Source organism: Anastrepha obliqua, chromosome 5 (genome assembly GCF_027943255.1).
Source record: "Anastrepha obliqua isolate idAnaObli1 chromosome 5, idAnaObli1_1.0, whole genome shotgun sequence".
Lineage (NCBI taxonomy): Eukaryota > Metazoa > Arthropoda > Insecta > Diptera > Tephritidae > Anastrepha > Anastrepha obliqua.
The window spans coordinates 4,515,410-4,530,065 of record NC_072896.1 but is presented as its reverse complement, the minus strand read 5'-3'; the positions used below and the strand labels follow the sequence as shown (position 1 = coordinate 4,530,065).

At 40.4% G+C, this 14,656-nt stretch overlaps 1 protein-coding gene across 1 annotated transcript; it reads left to right on the top strand.

The window, feature by feature from the left end:
* The first annotated feature begins 2,823 nt into the window (after positions 1-2,823).
* Positions 2,824-13,784, top strand: LOC129248235 (lysosomal alpha-mannosidase). The gene is made up of 8 exons (XM_054887703.1): positions 2,824-3,032; positions 8,490-8,674; positions 8,738-8,923; positions 9,014-9,353; positions 9,421-9,554; positions 9,621-10,231; positions 12,271-12,476; positions 12,565-13,784. The coding sequence occupies exons 1-8, from the start codon at positions 2,943-2,945 to the stop codon at positions 13,753-13,755; spliced, it is 2,943 nt and encodes a 980-aa protein (XP_054743678.1). The 5' UTR covers positions 2,824-2,942; the 3' UTR covers positions 13,756-13,784.
* Positions 13,785-14,656: the final 872 nt, after the last annotated feature.

Sequence of the window (14,656 nt, the reverse complement as noted above, 5' to 3'; positions counted from 1 at the left end):
ATTTTTGCTAATCATGTTTTACACTCGTGAACTACTTATAGACAGCTGCAGTATACAAACAGACAAGCAATGGAGCAGGTAAAATTGCTGGCCCAATACAGGCCGGCTTTGCTTGCTCGGCTTGGATAACTTGCAAAAATGAATAAAACAATCAATGGAATAAGCAAAACTGCAAGCCTTCGAACGAAAAGTACTCAGAGGAATTTTCGGACCAATCAAAGATCGCGGCGATGGAACGAGGAGCTAGATCAACTGATAAAGGGCGAAAACGTTATACGTTTCATCAAAGCGCAGCGGTTAAAATGGCTGGGTCACATTAAAAGAATGGACGGTACGAGGGAGTAGAAGAAAATCGTAGAAGCCAGAGCGTTCAACACTAGAGCAAGAAGAAGGCCGAGAACAAGATGGACCGACGAACTAGAGAACGACATCAAGAAACTTAGGATAACGAACTGGAAGAAAGTCGCAAGCGTTCGAGACGTATGGAGGTCCCACGTGCAGCAGGCCAAAGCTCACAAAGAGCTGTAGAGCCAAAAGATGATGAATGAATAGAATAAGCAGAAATGAATACAACAATATTGAAATGTACGAAATTTGCTTGAAACGCTTGCAGTACGGCGAAGTTTCAAATAGCTCAATGTTCTATTTGGAGCGCTTTTGACATAAGGAATTCGTATCACATTTACGTTAATTTGATTTGGTTCACCTTAATTTGAGAAATTTATGTTGCAGACAGACTGGAAGCGAAGCCGAATAGGAAGAACAAGACTTTTCGTTACTGCTCAGAGTATGAGAGTATTAGTCAAAAAAAAAAGTTAAATGGGTTTTGTGGTCGGAGTAATAGTAAAGAACTTGGAATCGGCGCTACTCGCGAAATTAGACATGTGCACCATGAATTCCTTTTTCGAATCATTTGATTGTTATCGCAGCGTTCAAAGCGCCCATTCGGCCATACAAGTTATCAAAGCCAAGCAAAACAAGTACAGCAATCAAAGCCAGCCTGCATTGGACCAACACCTTAAAGGTCAAAATAAAGATTTCTATCACTTAAAATCATTTTTTAATAAATAAAAAAGTTATTCAATTACAAAATTGGATGATTAATTGTACACCGAAACATTGATTGAGATCGAAATATAAACCTTTGCATTTTCTGAATTTTTTCAGAGCTAAAAGATAAAACGTAAAACCCTTCACATTTGTTAAATATTAATCAGAAATTGATGAAATTTGTGTTTTTAAATGGTTTATTTGAGATATGCAAACTGGATGCGACAGGATGGCATTGTCAACATAAGCTACAAGCTGCAGAAGAGATCGTGAGATTATCAATGCGGTTTTAGAATCGGACGCTGGACAACAGATCGCAACAGATCGGTGCTTTATTATGCCGCAGATATTCAAAAATATTATGAGTTCAACATTAATTTACACTTTCTCTTTATAGACTTTAAATGAGATGAATGAAGAAAAGACGAAATACATGACAAAATCCTTTCATGATAGTCTCATCAGAATCGAAAGATATATTTTTTTAAGGTCATGTAAGAGTTTAGGTACTTCGGTGTAGTGCTCAGCATAAATAAGGATCCGCCCTTATCAATGCAAGCCCGTAATCAGGCAGCTAACAGAGCATACTTTGGTCATATTAAACTTATCAAAGGAACAAAAGCTCCAGATGTACAAAACTATAATAAGACCGGTTCTCGCCTACGCCTATGAAACAGGGTTCCTTGAAGTTAATCACGTGAATTTACTGATGCGATTTGAAAGAAAAATTCTCAGAAAAATATTAGGTAAACGGTATAACCACGAGCTCAGTGTTTTAATCGCGCCACGAAATGTAACGCGGTTTATAAAGTCATAAAGATTACGGTCGTATGGACACGTGTTAAGAATGAGCAGCGAAAGAGCGACCAAAAAAGTTTTTGAAGCAAATCCTGAAGGAGCAGGAAAAGAGAGGATCACCAAAGAGGTGAGGATTGCAAGTCGTAGAAGACGATATACTAGTACGAAAGATGAGAATCACACAACATAGAGCGAAAGCGGGCTGTCCAGAAGAATGGAGGCGTATTGTAGAGGAGGCAATGATCCACACCGGACTGTAATGCCAATGTGATAGCATCATCATCACATTGGCATTACAGTCCGGTGTGGACCATTGCCTCCTCTACAATACGCCTCCATTGCCTCTTGCTGCAAATGAGCCACCAAACTTGGTTTCATCTAGCAAGAATTACTTCTTGTAAAATGATAATAAATTACCTTAGAAAAACTTTAATGGGTTAATCAAAATCAAATAGATGACAAATATAAGCACAGCTGGATACATTGTAAGCGTTTTACCCCACCTATTCACAGGTAATTCAACCTTATCGCGTGAGTACTCTTGTTTTGCACTCTTACCTCGAGGGCTAGCAAATAAAAACTAAATTAGTTTCCCATCTGCGATGTATTGCTTGTAATCGAATATTTTCATTTATACTGTTATGCATTTCACTAATTAAATGCTCCTTTAACGAAAACTGTTGTTTCTTCCAATATTGGATTTGCCATTGACATTCAGGTGCGATTGTTATCAATTAAAAATATATCAAGCAGCTTAAGTGAAAAAACTCTATTTACGAACTCTACTCAAAAATGATAAGTAAAATCTCAATTTCCCATCGACGTGCCTCTCTTCAGAGCTTTCACAACTTAACACTCACCGGCTAGCAGCTCAACACGGCTTTAGCGATATGAGTTGCTTTTGATTTGATTTAGATTTATGTGTTGCGTATAAAAACGCTTCTGGTGAATATTTAGAGTAACAGTCGTTTTAAGTGATTTGGCGTACACGATTCAGCGGTCCTGAGTTCTTTCTTTGTATTGTGGAAGAGATAGTGAAAAGTTTTTAAAATATCGTTAATTTGTAAAATAAGCTTCGTATTTGTGTTAACAAAATGAAGCCACTTGGTGGTTTAGCCACACTTCTTGTGGTGTTTGCTGTGGTGCTCCGGGAGCAGCAAGTCCAGGCTGCCTGTGGATATACGGTGTGTTTGATGGCACCTTTTTTGTTTTTGTTTAGTGTATTGTTTGCATAAAGTGAAGCAAAGCGGAGATAGAGGAAGAAAAGTTATGTTTCAATAAGAAGAATGTGCGCTTATGAAGGAAGTTTTCGTTACAAACACAAAACAAAAAAAAAATTAATAATAATGATAATGAAAAAAAAAAACGGCAGTTTTGGGGTATATTTTTTGGAGCGTTTGAAAGAACAAATGAATAAAGTTAACCCAGATATACTTGGTCATAGTACCTAATGAAGGACGTCTGTTTGTTTTTGCACTCACTTTTGGTACTGCATTCACGGTGTCTTATAAAGGGTTTTTCAATAAGGGCGGGTAGATGTTGAAATGGAATAAAATGGCGTTTGCTGTGTGGCACGTAGCGCCGTCCTGCTGGAACCACATATCGTCTAGGTCCATATGGTTCAATATGGGCCATAAGAAATTGGAAGGGCCACCACGTCTACCGAAAAGAGGCGCAATGCGCGCAGCGTTAATGAACACTCATTTTGATAATAAAGTTTTATCATTTGAACGTGCTGTTCAATCGTGTAACTTGCCATGATGATTTGGCATAAACAACTGAATAATAAACAAAAGATTTGACAGATGTCACCAAAACAAAATGGCTGCCACAGGGCGCCAAAATCGACCCGCGACAATTGAAAACCCCTTTATTTGCTGACCGATTTGTCGATGAGTTATAGGACATAGTGTTGAACAAATTGCATGGATACACTTGTTTTTTTTTTTTAATTCTCCTTAGTTTTGTAACACACTTTATTAGTGCAAGGGAGTTTGGAAACCTAAGAAAATTATTGCGGTAGTAAGTTCGCTTGGTTACTTCGATAAATATAAAGTGCATGTGTTTGGTTGAATCTTAAGCACGTACCCGAGGGGCTTTTTTAATTTCACGACTTACCAAGTATTTCGTGGTAACAGTGTTTGCAGTTACAATCGTTTGTTTTGGAAGGGAAGTCCCAACATTTACAATTCGCGGAAAAAAAATTTCCTTCGCCTGGCGACCGGTATTCGTTTCGTGCAAAGAAGTGAATATTAAAGCTAACAAATCAATAATAATAATAAAAATATTTTTTTATATGTATGTTTGCAGGGTTACCGGGAAAGTCGTGCTACGTAATTCAGAACATTATTATTTAGGAGATTTCTGATTAACCTAATTAACTAAACCGTTTACAAGATATTCAATTTTAAAAATTAACAAAAAAAATGTTTTTTTTTGTACGTCCGCTTGTCTTAAAATGCCCAAGGGTCAATGTTCAAGAGTCTAATTTTTTCTGTTTTTAGTTAAAATGTATGTCGACTAATAAAAGTCATCAATAAAATTTTAACCGAGCCCTGACAGTTCAAAATAGCTGCTTGATAAAATTTACGAGTGTTTCCTAATTTACATCATAAAACGAGACGAGAAAGCTGGTTTTCGCCCTCACCGAAGCTGTGTTGATCAAGCCAACACACTTCGGATTATAGTAGAACAATCAGTTGAGTGGCGCTCTCCGCTCTACATGCTGTTCGTAAACTTTAAGAAGACATTCGACACTATCAAACGAGACGCAATATGTCTGGTAGTGAGTAGAACGGGAGCTCCCGCCAAGATAGTCTACCTCATCAAAGCTCTCTACCAGAACTCCGAACTGGCAGTGCTTCATAAAGGCGATATCAGCGATCCTTTCACTACTAACGCAGGCGTAAGGCAAGGTTGTCCCCTGTCACCCCTTCTCTTCGTCATCGTCCTTGATGACGTCATGAGCCAACTGACCCTGTATGGAGTTTCACCAGACATCTTGAGGACCTGGTCATCGCCGATGACATCTCTCTCCTCTTTCGCAAACTTTTCATCATGCAAGCGAAGCCGGACAAACAAGTCGCCCTGGCACGCACTGCCGGACTGGAGGTCAACATCGCTAAGAGGGTTAACCACAATAACGCAAGTCAGATAATGGTTGATGGATACCCGGTGGAATTCGTTGAAAGCTTCTGCTAAATTTGTTCACGAAATGATGAAGAAGCTGTTGTTACGATGAATGTAAGGTGCATTCGAGCTATGTTGACTGAATTTTTGTTGCATGCATCTTGATAGCAAACTTACATGGAAAGCCAATGTTTTCACCAAACGGAAGGCTCGGGGAATAAATCTTAGACGCTTATATTGGCTACTACATCGCAGTTCACATGTTTCTCTCTAAAGTAAGCTCTCACTTTACTCAGCTATCACGAAACAAATATGGAAATAGTTCAATGATTCCAGTCGGAAACCCTCAGAATGATCTCAAACACCGCTTATTATATCAAAAATGCAAAAATTCATCGTGATCTCAAAGTACCCATAATAACTGAAGAAATACGAAAATATGCCACTTCATACAACACACGAATCCAATCGCACTCAAACCCTTTTGCCTCAGAAATAATTGCAAATCCCATAACCATCACCAGACTCAAGAGAAAATCTAAATAAGCTAAATTATTATGTATCTTAAAATGAGTAAATAGTTGCACTACTGGGTGTATTCCACAATAGTTGTCTTCTCTTAAATAACTTTAATAGATTTAAGTAAAAAATATTCCTTAATGTTTAAAAATTAGATCGCAATAAAGAAATGGATTAAAAAGAAATAAAACATCAATTAAAAGTAATTAACTAAACGGAGACAATATTTGGTTCCAACAAACGGTGCAACTAGAGCGCGCTTAAAAGTCGATTTATAAATATCCAAGCCTCCATTGACGCCATACGCCCAGATTTATTGGAAAAATAAATAAAAAAATTGGACTGATCGAATGGACCACGTAACTTTCAAGTTATATAAAATAAATGCCATACAATTTCTACCAGAAACTCTTAAATGAGATCTGGCTATCTGGCAAGTTATTATTTTCTTAAAGCGAGCAATATCCGATGCAATAATACATCTATGTGAGCCTTTAAAAGTCTCTCCCCACATTTTTCGTAGTCTCACTGAGGCGCGGCCTTAAAATACTTCAGCGAATATTTTTGTTGTAGTCGACTTGCAAAGATTTCACTGAAATTAGAAGTCAATGTGGTGCAACTATCATACATTTTTCTATAAAGAGATTATGAATAGTCTATGCAGAATGCTGATAATTTTTATGCTTCTAGAAGGAGTTGCTAGTGCACCGCTTCAAGATAACTTCAAAAACAGCAGCCTACATACGCTAGCACCTCGAGCAACTTTAAGAGTGATTATTCTTTTCTTGGTTTCAGTTTGTTTTCTGGATGCCATTCCGATACTCGGGCTAGTTCTGTTATTCGCTTACGAGTGAGTTTCATTGAAATTTTTTGGAAATTGCCACATACAGAATCGACTTATTTATACGCAATTTTGAGTTTTATTACATTTCGTATAATTTTTAACCAGAGTGTGTGTATGTGCACCATTTAAAATGGTTACTTATAATTTTAACTATTGTTTCTTATCGTAATTGTATCAGCTGCTAATAGATTAACTTGCTTACATAATAAAAAAAAATGTACCTTAATCATAGTTTGGCCGAAGTTCTGCAGGTAAAAACAGTGGCACCGTGGGGTCTTTATCTTCAATAATAAATAAAATCTTTCACACAATTTTTGTTGCGTAATCTGTGAGGAAACACTTATCGATAAAGCTAAGTTAATGCATTTATTGTTCAATAAATTTATTCGTTTATGAAGAGGACTTTGTATTTTTCAACTGTTGATGATATTTCTGCTACATCGAAGATTTACAATTTTATATACAGTCTTGCTTGTTTGGAAACGTTAATCTAAATATGTAGGAATTAAGAAAAAAAATGTTACCAATCATTGCGATATAGTTTAACTTTTCGACACGAATTCAAAATTACGCGGGTGGATCAGAGATTTTGAATTTTTTAATAAGAAAGAAAAATATATTGTAAAAAATTTATCGAATTAGATATTCTTTTCTTTAAATAAATCTCAATTTAAAAACCAATAAATAGTAAAAAAGTGAGTTTTAAAAATAATTCTAGAAAATTAACTGAAGAAAATGAAAGAAGTTGCATGGTTACGCTTTGTCTAAAGTTGGCTTCCTTTATGTTTTTGATTTATGATTGGTTTTCTGGCGAATAAAATTAGAATATTTCCTTTTTAACCCTGCATTTTTAGCAAACTATAGGACCTTCTATTACTCCTATTTTATTTATATCCGATGAGCTCATTTTTTGAATGAAATTCAGCACAAAGCTGAAGAGTAAGGGTTACTTTGACCTTGCCTAATAGCCCGCGCATCTTGGCTTCCATATTGGACAGGGATTAACAAAGCGAGTCAGTAGTCGTTCTAACCAGCATCAATTAGAAACATTAAGTGAATCCAAATCGTTCTCCTCGTGGCCTTATTACCACAGAAAGGGGCTTTTCTCTCACTTTGTCATTACTAGGATGCGCCGCATCACACAATTTCTGGGTTGAAGTTTTGTCTACCGACATCGCGGAATCTCAATTCGCTCTACTACTTTATGTTTATGTAAAGCTCCTATATCGGGTGTTTTTTAAGAGCTTGTGAACTCAAATGATAGTACAAAACAGAAATATGGTCGGAATGATTTCTTTTAGTATAATCTGGTGGATGATCACATGACATTTATTTTCTGAATGTGATATCCGGTATATGCCCGCGGTGGCTACGAGTTACATGGTCCATTCCAATCAGTCTAACAAATCGATTGTTAAGCGCACTGTAGGGCAAGTTGCGCGGTCTTGTTGGAACCAAATGTCGTCGATGTTTCGCTGACTAATTTTGGGAAACGAAAATTTAGTCGGTTTGGCTCGATAGTGCTCGCCATTCACCGGAACGTTAGCTACACAGATTTATGTTTTTTCAAAGTAAATTTCCTTAATTTGGATGCATTTCTCTGGCGTTAAATGAGTCATGATGACTTGCCAAATCTTACGGAATAGAAATCTCAACACAGTCTGCCATTCTCAGCTGTTAAACCATGGCTATCGACATCGATAGTTCTCATGCAGCTAAAAAAGTACCCGATATATCATCTGTGATGTGTTTTCTCGAGCACTTCCGGAGCCGCCTGATTGGATGTTGTTAATGTCCAAGCTTCAACGACGTATAATAGGACGGGTGTGATGAGGGACTTATAAGGTACGATTTTTGTTCATCGATAGAGGCACTAACTTTTTGAATACATACTTAGTTCAAGCGCCTGTTGGGGCCAAGAAAGATTCTCCTTTGCAATTCAATTCTGCCATTAATATCAGTGCCAATTAGTGATGGGGGTGATTGAGACGTTTTAGTCTATTATCGCGATTTACGGTAAATTAGCCACTAATCTATGGTTCACAGTAGATTTAGTTGTACAAGCAATAACTTTTTACAAAGAAGAAATGGAATTATTGTTTAGTTAAAAAAATAATTATTTGTTTTAAACTCTTATCCGTATGCATAGAACTGTCCAGAGGGAAAGCCAAATATGATCAATGTCCATTTGGTGCCTCATTCCCACGACGATGTCGGCTGGCTAAAGACTGTCGACCAATATTATTATGGCGCTCGTAATAGCATTCAAAAGGCCGGCGTACAGTATATACTGGATACTGTCGTACAAGAACTGCTAAAGGACGCAAATCGACGGTAACCACCCTCGCACAAGGGAGTGAATAAAATTCTTTAATACATTTTTGTACTTTTCCACAGATTTATTTACGTGGAATCAGCGTTCTTCTTCAAGTGGTTCAACGAACAGACCGCTGATGTGCAAGCACAAGTAAAAACTCTGGTCAATGACGGTCGTTTGGAATTTGCTGGCGGTGCTTGGTCTATGAATGACGAAGCGGCTGTGCATTATCAGTCGGTGATCGATCAATTTACGCTCGGTTTGAAGTGAGTGTTGCTTGTGAAAAATTGAGGAAAAATAGTATTTGTGTTCAATGAAGTTAAAGAATATCAAATCTGTCGCCTTCTCAACTTCAGACAACTTCAAGACAATTTGGGTACTTGCGGTCGTCCTCATGTGGGCTGGCAAATTGATCCTTTCGGTCACTCTCGTGAAATGGCGTCGCTTTTTGCACAGATGGGGTTTGATGGCGAGTTCTTTGCACGCATGGATTGGGTTGAAAAGGGCGTGCGTATTAAAAATTTAGATGCGGAGATGGTATGGCAAGCTAGCGAGGATCTGGGTGACCAAGCTGAACTCTTCACGGGTTTGCTATACAACCATTATTCGGCGCCGCCTGGTTTCTGTTTCGATTCATTATGTAACGATGCACCAATCGTGGATGGCGACAGCTATGATAATAATGTGAAAGAGCGGGTAAGGAATGAATATCGCGTAAGAATGCATGCACATATGTGTGATCTCAAACTTATTTCAATTCCAGGTTGACACTTTCATTGAATACATTCACAATGTGACAATTCACTACCGTGACACAAATGTGCTCATTCCCATGGGAGACGACTTTAACTACCAGAATGCAGCAATGAACTTTAAGAATATGGATAAATTGATCAAGTAAGTTGAGCCCTCAGTTTTACCTCATGCCGTCATGCTTAACTCAGCTTTGTCATCTGCCTACAGGTACGTCAATAAACGCCAATCGCATGGCTCTATAGTAAATATTTTCTACTCTACGCCTGCTTGCTACTTGAAAGCGGTACACCAGTCACCGCTCACTTGGCCCACCAAGACAGAGGACTTCTTCCCCTATTCTACTGATTGGCATACTTACTGGACCGGCTACTATAGCTCTCGTCCCACTCAGAAGCGTTTTGAACGCGATGGCAATCACCTTCTGCAGGTTACCAAACAACTCACCACCCTGGCAAATCTCACTGGCACCGATGTGGATAGGAATTTGGATAAGCTTCGCCACGCCATGGGTGTAATGCAGCATCATGATGCCATCACTGGCACGGAGAAGCAGCATGTCGCGGAAGATTATGATCGTCTGTTGGCTGCAGCTATTGAGGCCGCGCAATCGAACGCACAGTCCGCTTTGCAAACATTGACTGGCCTTACAAATGCCGAATTCGTCAGTTGCCTGCAGTTGAACATCAGTGTTTGTGACTTTACTAAGAATGAGAAGAATCGGTTCGTGGTCACATTATTCAATCCACTTGCGTGGGCCTCGACCCAATATGTGCGCGTACCAGTGCAGAATGAGGTTTACGTTGTGACTGATGATACGGGTAAAGAAGGGATTTGGTATTTATTTATTTTAAATTTTATATGAATGTATAAGTGGCGCATATCCTTCGTTGTGTGTGTGGTCGAGGTTCTTCTAAAATTTGTTGTGTGCGCGTTTATGTTTTTCCACAAATGGAGTGTCCTACACTTTTATGTCGCCTGCGGACGGAAGGTGGGCTTTATGGGGAGCTTTTTCATGGCGAAAATATACTCGGAGGCTCGCCATTCCTTGTCGAGAGGCGACTTTTTCTTTTTGATTGGCGCGATAACCGCTTAAGTGATTCTGGTCGAGTTTAACAAAACGAGCCAGTCGTTTCTTTCGTGCTAACCGGCGGCAGTTAGAAACACCAAGTGCAGCCAAGTCCTTCTCCACCTGATCTTTCCAACTGGTACTGCAGCGAATACTTTCAGCGCCGGAGCGTTTGAATCCATTGGGACGACATGATCTAGCCAACGTAGCCACTGGATCTGTATTAGCTGGGCTATGTCTATGTTGTCGTAAAGCTCATACAACTACTCATCGTTCCATCGTCTGCGATATTCGCCGTTGCCAACGTGCAAAGGTCCAAACATCTTACGCAGAATCTTTCTCTCGAACACTCCAAGCGTCGCTTCATCGGATGTTGTCATCGTCCAAGCTTCTGCGACATACATTAGGACGGGCATGATGAGAGTCTTGTAGAGTGTTAGTTTTGTTCGTCGAGAGAGTACTTTACTGCTCAGTTACCTACTTAGTCCAAAGTAGCACTTGTTGGCAAGAGAGATTCTGCGTTGGATTTCAAGGCTGGCATTGTTATCGGTGTTAATGCAGGTTCCTAAATATACGAAGTCTTTTGCAACCTCAAAATTATAACTGTCAACAGTGACGTGGGTGCCGATACGCGAGTGCGCCGACTGTTTGTTTGAATACAAGAGGTACTTCGTTTTATCCTCGTTCACCACCAGACCCATTCGCTTTGCCTCTTTATCCAGTTTGGAGAAGGCAGAACTAACAGCGCGGTTGTTAAGGCCGATGATATCAATATCATCGGCATGCGCCAACAATTGTACGCTCTTATAAAATATTGTGCCTGAGCGATTAAGTTCTGCGGCTCGTACGATGCTCTCCAACATCAGGTTAAAGAAGTCACACGACAGCGAGTTACCCTGTCTGAAACCTCGTTTGGTATGAAACGGCTCGGACAGGTCCTTCCCAATTCTGACGGCGCTGCTGGTGTTGAGCAACGTCATTTTGCATAGCCGTATTAGTTTTGCGGGGATACCAAATTCAGACATCGCGGCATACAGGTAACTCCTTTCCGTACTGTCGAATGCAGCTTTGAAGTCGACGAGAAGATGGTGTGTTTCGATTCGCCTTTCATGGGTATTTTCCAAGATTTGACGTATTGTGAATATTTGGTCGATGGTAGACTTTCCAGGTCTAAAGCCACACTGATAAGGTCCAATCAGTTGGTTGACGGTGGGCTTCAGCCTTTCACACAATACGCCCGCTAGAACCTTATAGGCGATATTTAGACGACTAATCCCGCGGTAATTGGCACAGATTGCAGGATCGCCCTTCTTATGGATTGGGCAGAGCACACTTAAATTCCAATCGGCAGGCATGCTTTCATCCGACTTTATTTTGCATAGGAGCTGATGCATGCACCTTACCAGCTCCTCGCCGCCAAGTTTGAATAGCTCAGCCGGCAGTCCGTCGGCGCCCGCGGCTTTGTTGTTCTTTAGCCGCGTTATCGTCGGGTAGCGGAACGTCAATTCCGTCGTCGACGATTGGGGTATCGGGATCTTCACATTCTCTGTGACATGCGCAGTTGTCACTGTTTAACAGGTTCGAAAAGTGTTCCCTTCATAATTTAAGATTGCTCTGGATATCAGTCATCAGTTCGTCGTCTTTGTTCTTGTTGTTAAGCGACTGCTATTAGAAAAAAATACCCTTTATTTTTGGTCTTTTATACCCACAGTGGACTTCGAGCACGCACATTCATTCAGTTAGACGGAAAATTATTAAAAGTACATACTAAAATAATTAATTTTCTTTAAGGTCGCGTTATTACTTCCGATTTGCTGCCTATACCCAGTGAGGTGCAGAGTTTGAGTTTCCGTCCAAGCGATGCGACACATGAACTTATTTTCCCAGCATACGTGGAGAAATTACGTAGCTACTATATCCAAAGGAGAGGTGATCCACGCACCTCTGAAGAACTAAAAGACAACCAACCAAGATCCGAGATCATTGTGGAGAATTCGGTAAGCATGAAATACAGAAAAATCGTATTTCAAAAAGAACTAATGTATGCAAAAAAATATGACTCGCCTACCTCCCTTTTATTTTCAGTTGGTTAAGCTGGTCCTTGACTCCACTGGTCATCTCTCACTTGTTGAGATGAATGGCGTTAGCGAAAATATTCGTCAAGACTTTTACTATTACAAGGGTGCAGCTGGTAATAATGCTGAGTTCAAGAATCGATCTTCAGGTGCTTATATCTTCCGTCCTAACGGCAGTGAGTTGCTCATTGGTGATTTAGTCAGCTTCATGATTTACGAGGGTACTCAAGTGAAAGAGGTGCATCAAAAATTCAATGATTGGGTGTCACAGGTGATTCGTATTTACGAAGGTGTCAATCGTGTTGAATTTGAATGGCTTGTCGGCCCTATACCAATCGATGACAACATCGGCAAGGAGGTAATTACTCGTTTCACCAGCAACATCAATTCGAATGGCGTTTTCTATACCGACTCCAACGGCCGCGAAATGTTGCGACGCGTACGTAATCGACGTGAATACTTCACGCCTAATCTAAATGAGACTGTTTCGGGTAATTATTATCCAATCACTGCTCGTATAGCCATTGAAGATGACAAGAAACGCATTGCATTACTCAATGATCGGGCTCAGGGTGGTAGCAGTTTGAAGGATGGCGTGCTTGAGCTTATGCTGCACCGGCGCCTTTTGCTAGATGATGCTTTTGGTGTTGGTGAGGCATTGAACGAGACTGCTTTCGGTCAAGGCGTGGTGGCACGCGGTAAAACTTATCTGGTGTTGGGCAATGTAGAGGATAAGCCATCGCGTAACGAACGCATCACGCAGCAGCAGATTCACTTACCTTACTGGAAATTCTTTAGCAGCGCCGCCAAGGCTACTAATGAGGCACCTGAAATTCCTGCTTTCAATCTACCGGAATCTGTAAATTTACTAACTTTAGAGCCATTCAACGCAAATGAGCGCTTAATACGTTTGGAGAATTTCATGGACAGTAGTGAAACTGAAGCTGTTGCTTTTAATTTGCGTCCGATTTTCGACCAATTGGCCGGAGTGGAGATACGGGAAACCACATTGGACGGTAGTTTAGGTTTGAGTGAAATGAGTCGCTTCAAATTTCAGCTGGATGGCTCAAAGGTTACAGAGCCTGAATATTACAAAGCCTCATACGCCCCACTGGCAGCGACGAGGGACGATGTGGCGAACAAATTCGATATAGTTTTGAATCCCATGCAAATACGTACGTTCATCATTAAGTGTGAGTAAGGGTTTTAATGGTTTAAATAAATATAATAAAATTTTAAAATAAAAAAAAAATATTGATATGTTATCAGTCGTCAGTTTTATATGTTGAGGATGTGGTGATTTCAGTAATTGGGAACCGTTGAGCTGCACAATGTGATCTTAGACCTGATAAAAAAATAGGGAGAGCAAAGAAAACCTCAAAGAATGTAAGAAGAAGCTTAATTCTGTTGAAAGATAGAGTTACCTTGTAATTATATGGGTTCCAGGACACTGCGGTGCTCGAGGGAAATAAATTGCCGATGAATTTGCCAACTGTGGATCAGCGGATCACCCACAGGCACCAGAGCCAGTAATCGGAATCAGTTCTGCAGGAATCAAGAAGAGGATCAGCGATTATGTACGCAATTTACGTAACGAGCGATTGGCTGGTTGTTGTTGTTGTAGCAGTACCTTTGCCCTGTTAGTATAGTGTAATCACCGGTCGTCTTCGTCTAGCTCATCTAACGGTAGGCCCAGGAAGCTAGCTGTTTCGACGGGTTGGGTCCAGAGGGAGAGAGGTGTTAGATGAGTGGGTTTGATGGGGCATGTGAAAAGGTGGTTACTGCCGGACCAGAAGTATTTTACTGCTGCATCAGCCACAAACGGCTCCAAGCGAACTCCACCTCGGTTAGGTGTAATAAGTGCAACGGGTGGTGCCATCTTAAGACCTGCTCAGGCCTTAAGACTCACAGCGAGTAGCGACAAGGTATGTGGCCACATCTTTCTCCCGCCCTCAGGCGGCCCCTGCCTCAACGGCGGTACCGCCCTCAGTGCCGGCACGTCAAACTGCCGCCACCAACAACACTTTAACTGTAAGGAGCCCCACGCGCAACACAACTCCCTCACTGACCCATAACACTCCTGCTCCTACCCCAGTGCGGGG

Excerpts from the sequence above, each read along its gene's own strand:
- LOC129248235 (XM_054887703.1), top strand. The coding sequence starts at position 2,943 with ATGAAGCCACTTGGTGGTTTAGCCACACTTCTTGTGGTGTTTGCTGTG. Across the intron at positions 9,555-9,620 it reads AATATGGATAAATTGATCAA|GTACGTCAATAAACGCCAAT; the intron begins GTAAGTTGAGCC and ends ATCTGCCTACAG. Across the intron at positions 10,232-12,270 it reads CGTTGTGACTGATGATACGG|GTCGCGTTATTACTTCCGAT; the intron begins GTAAAGAAGGGA and ends ATTTTCTTTAAG.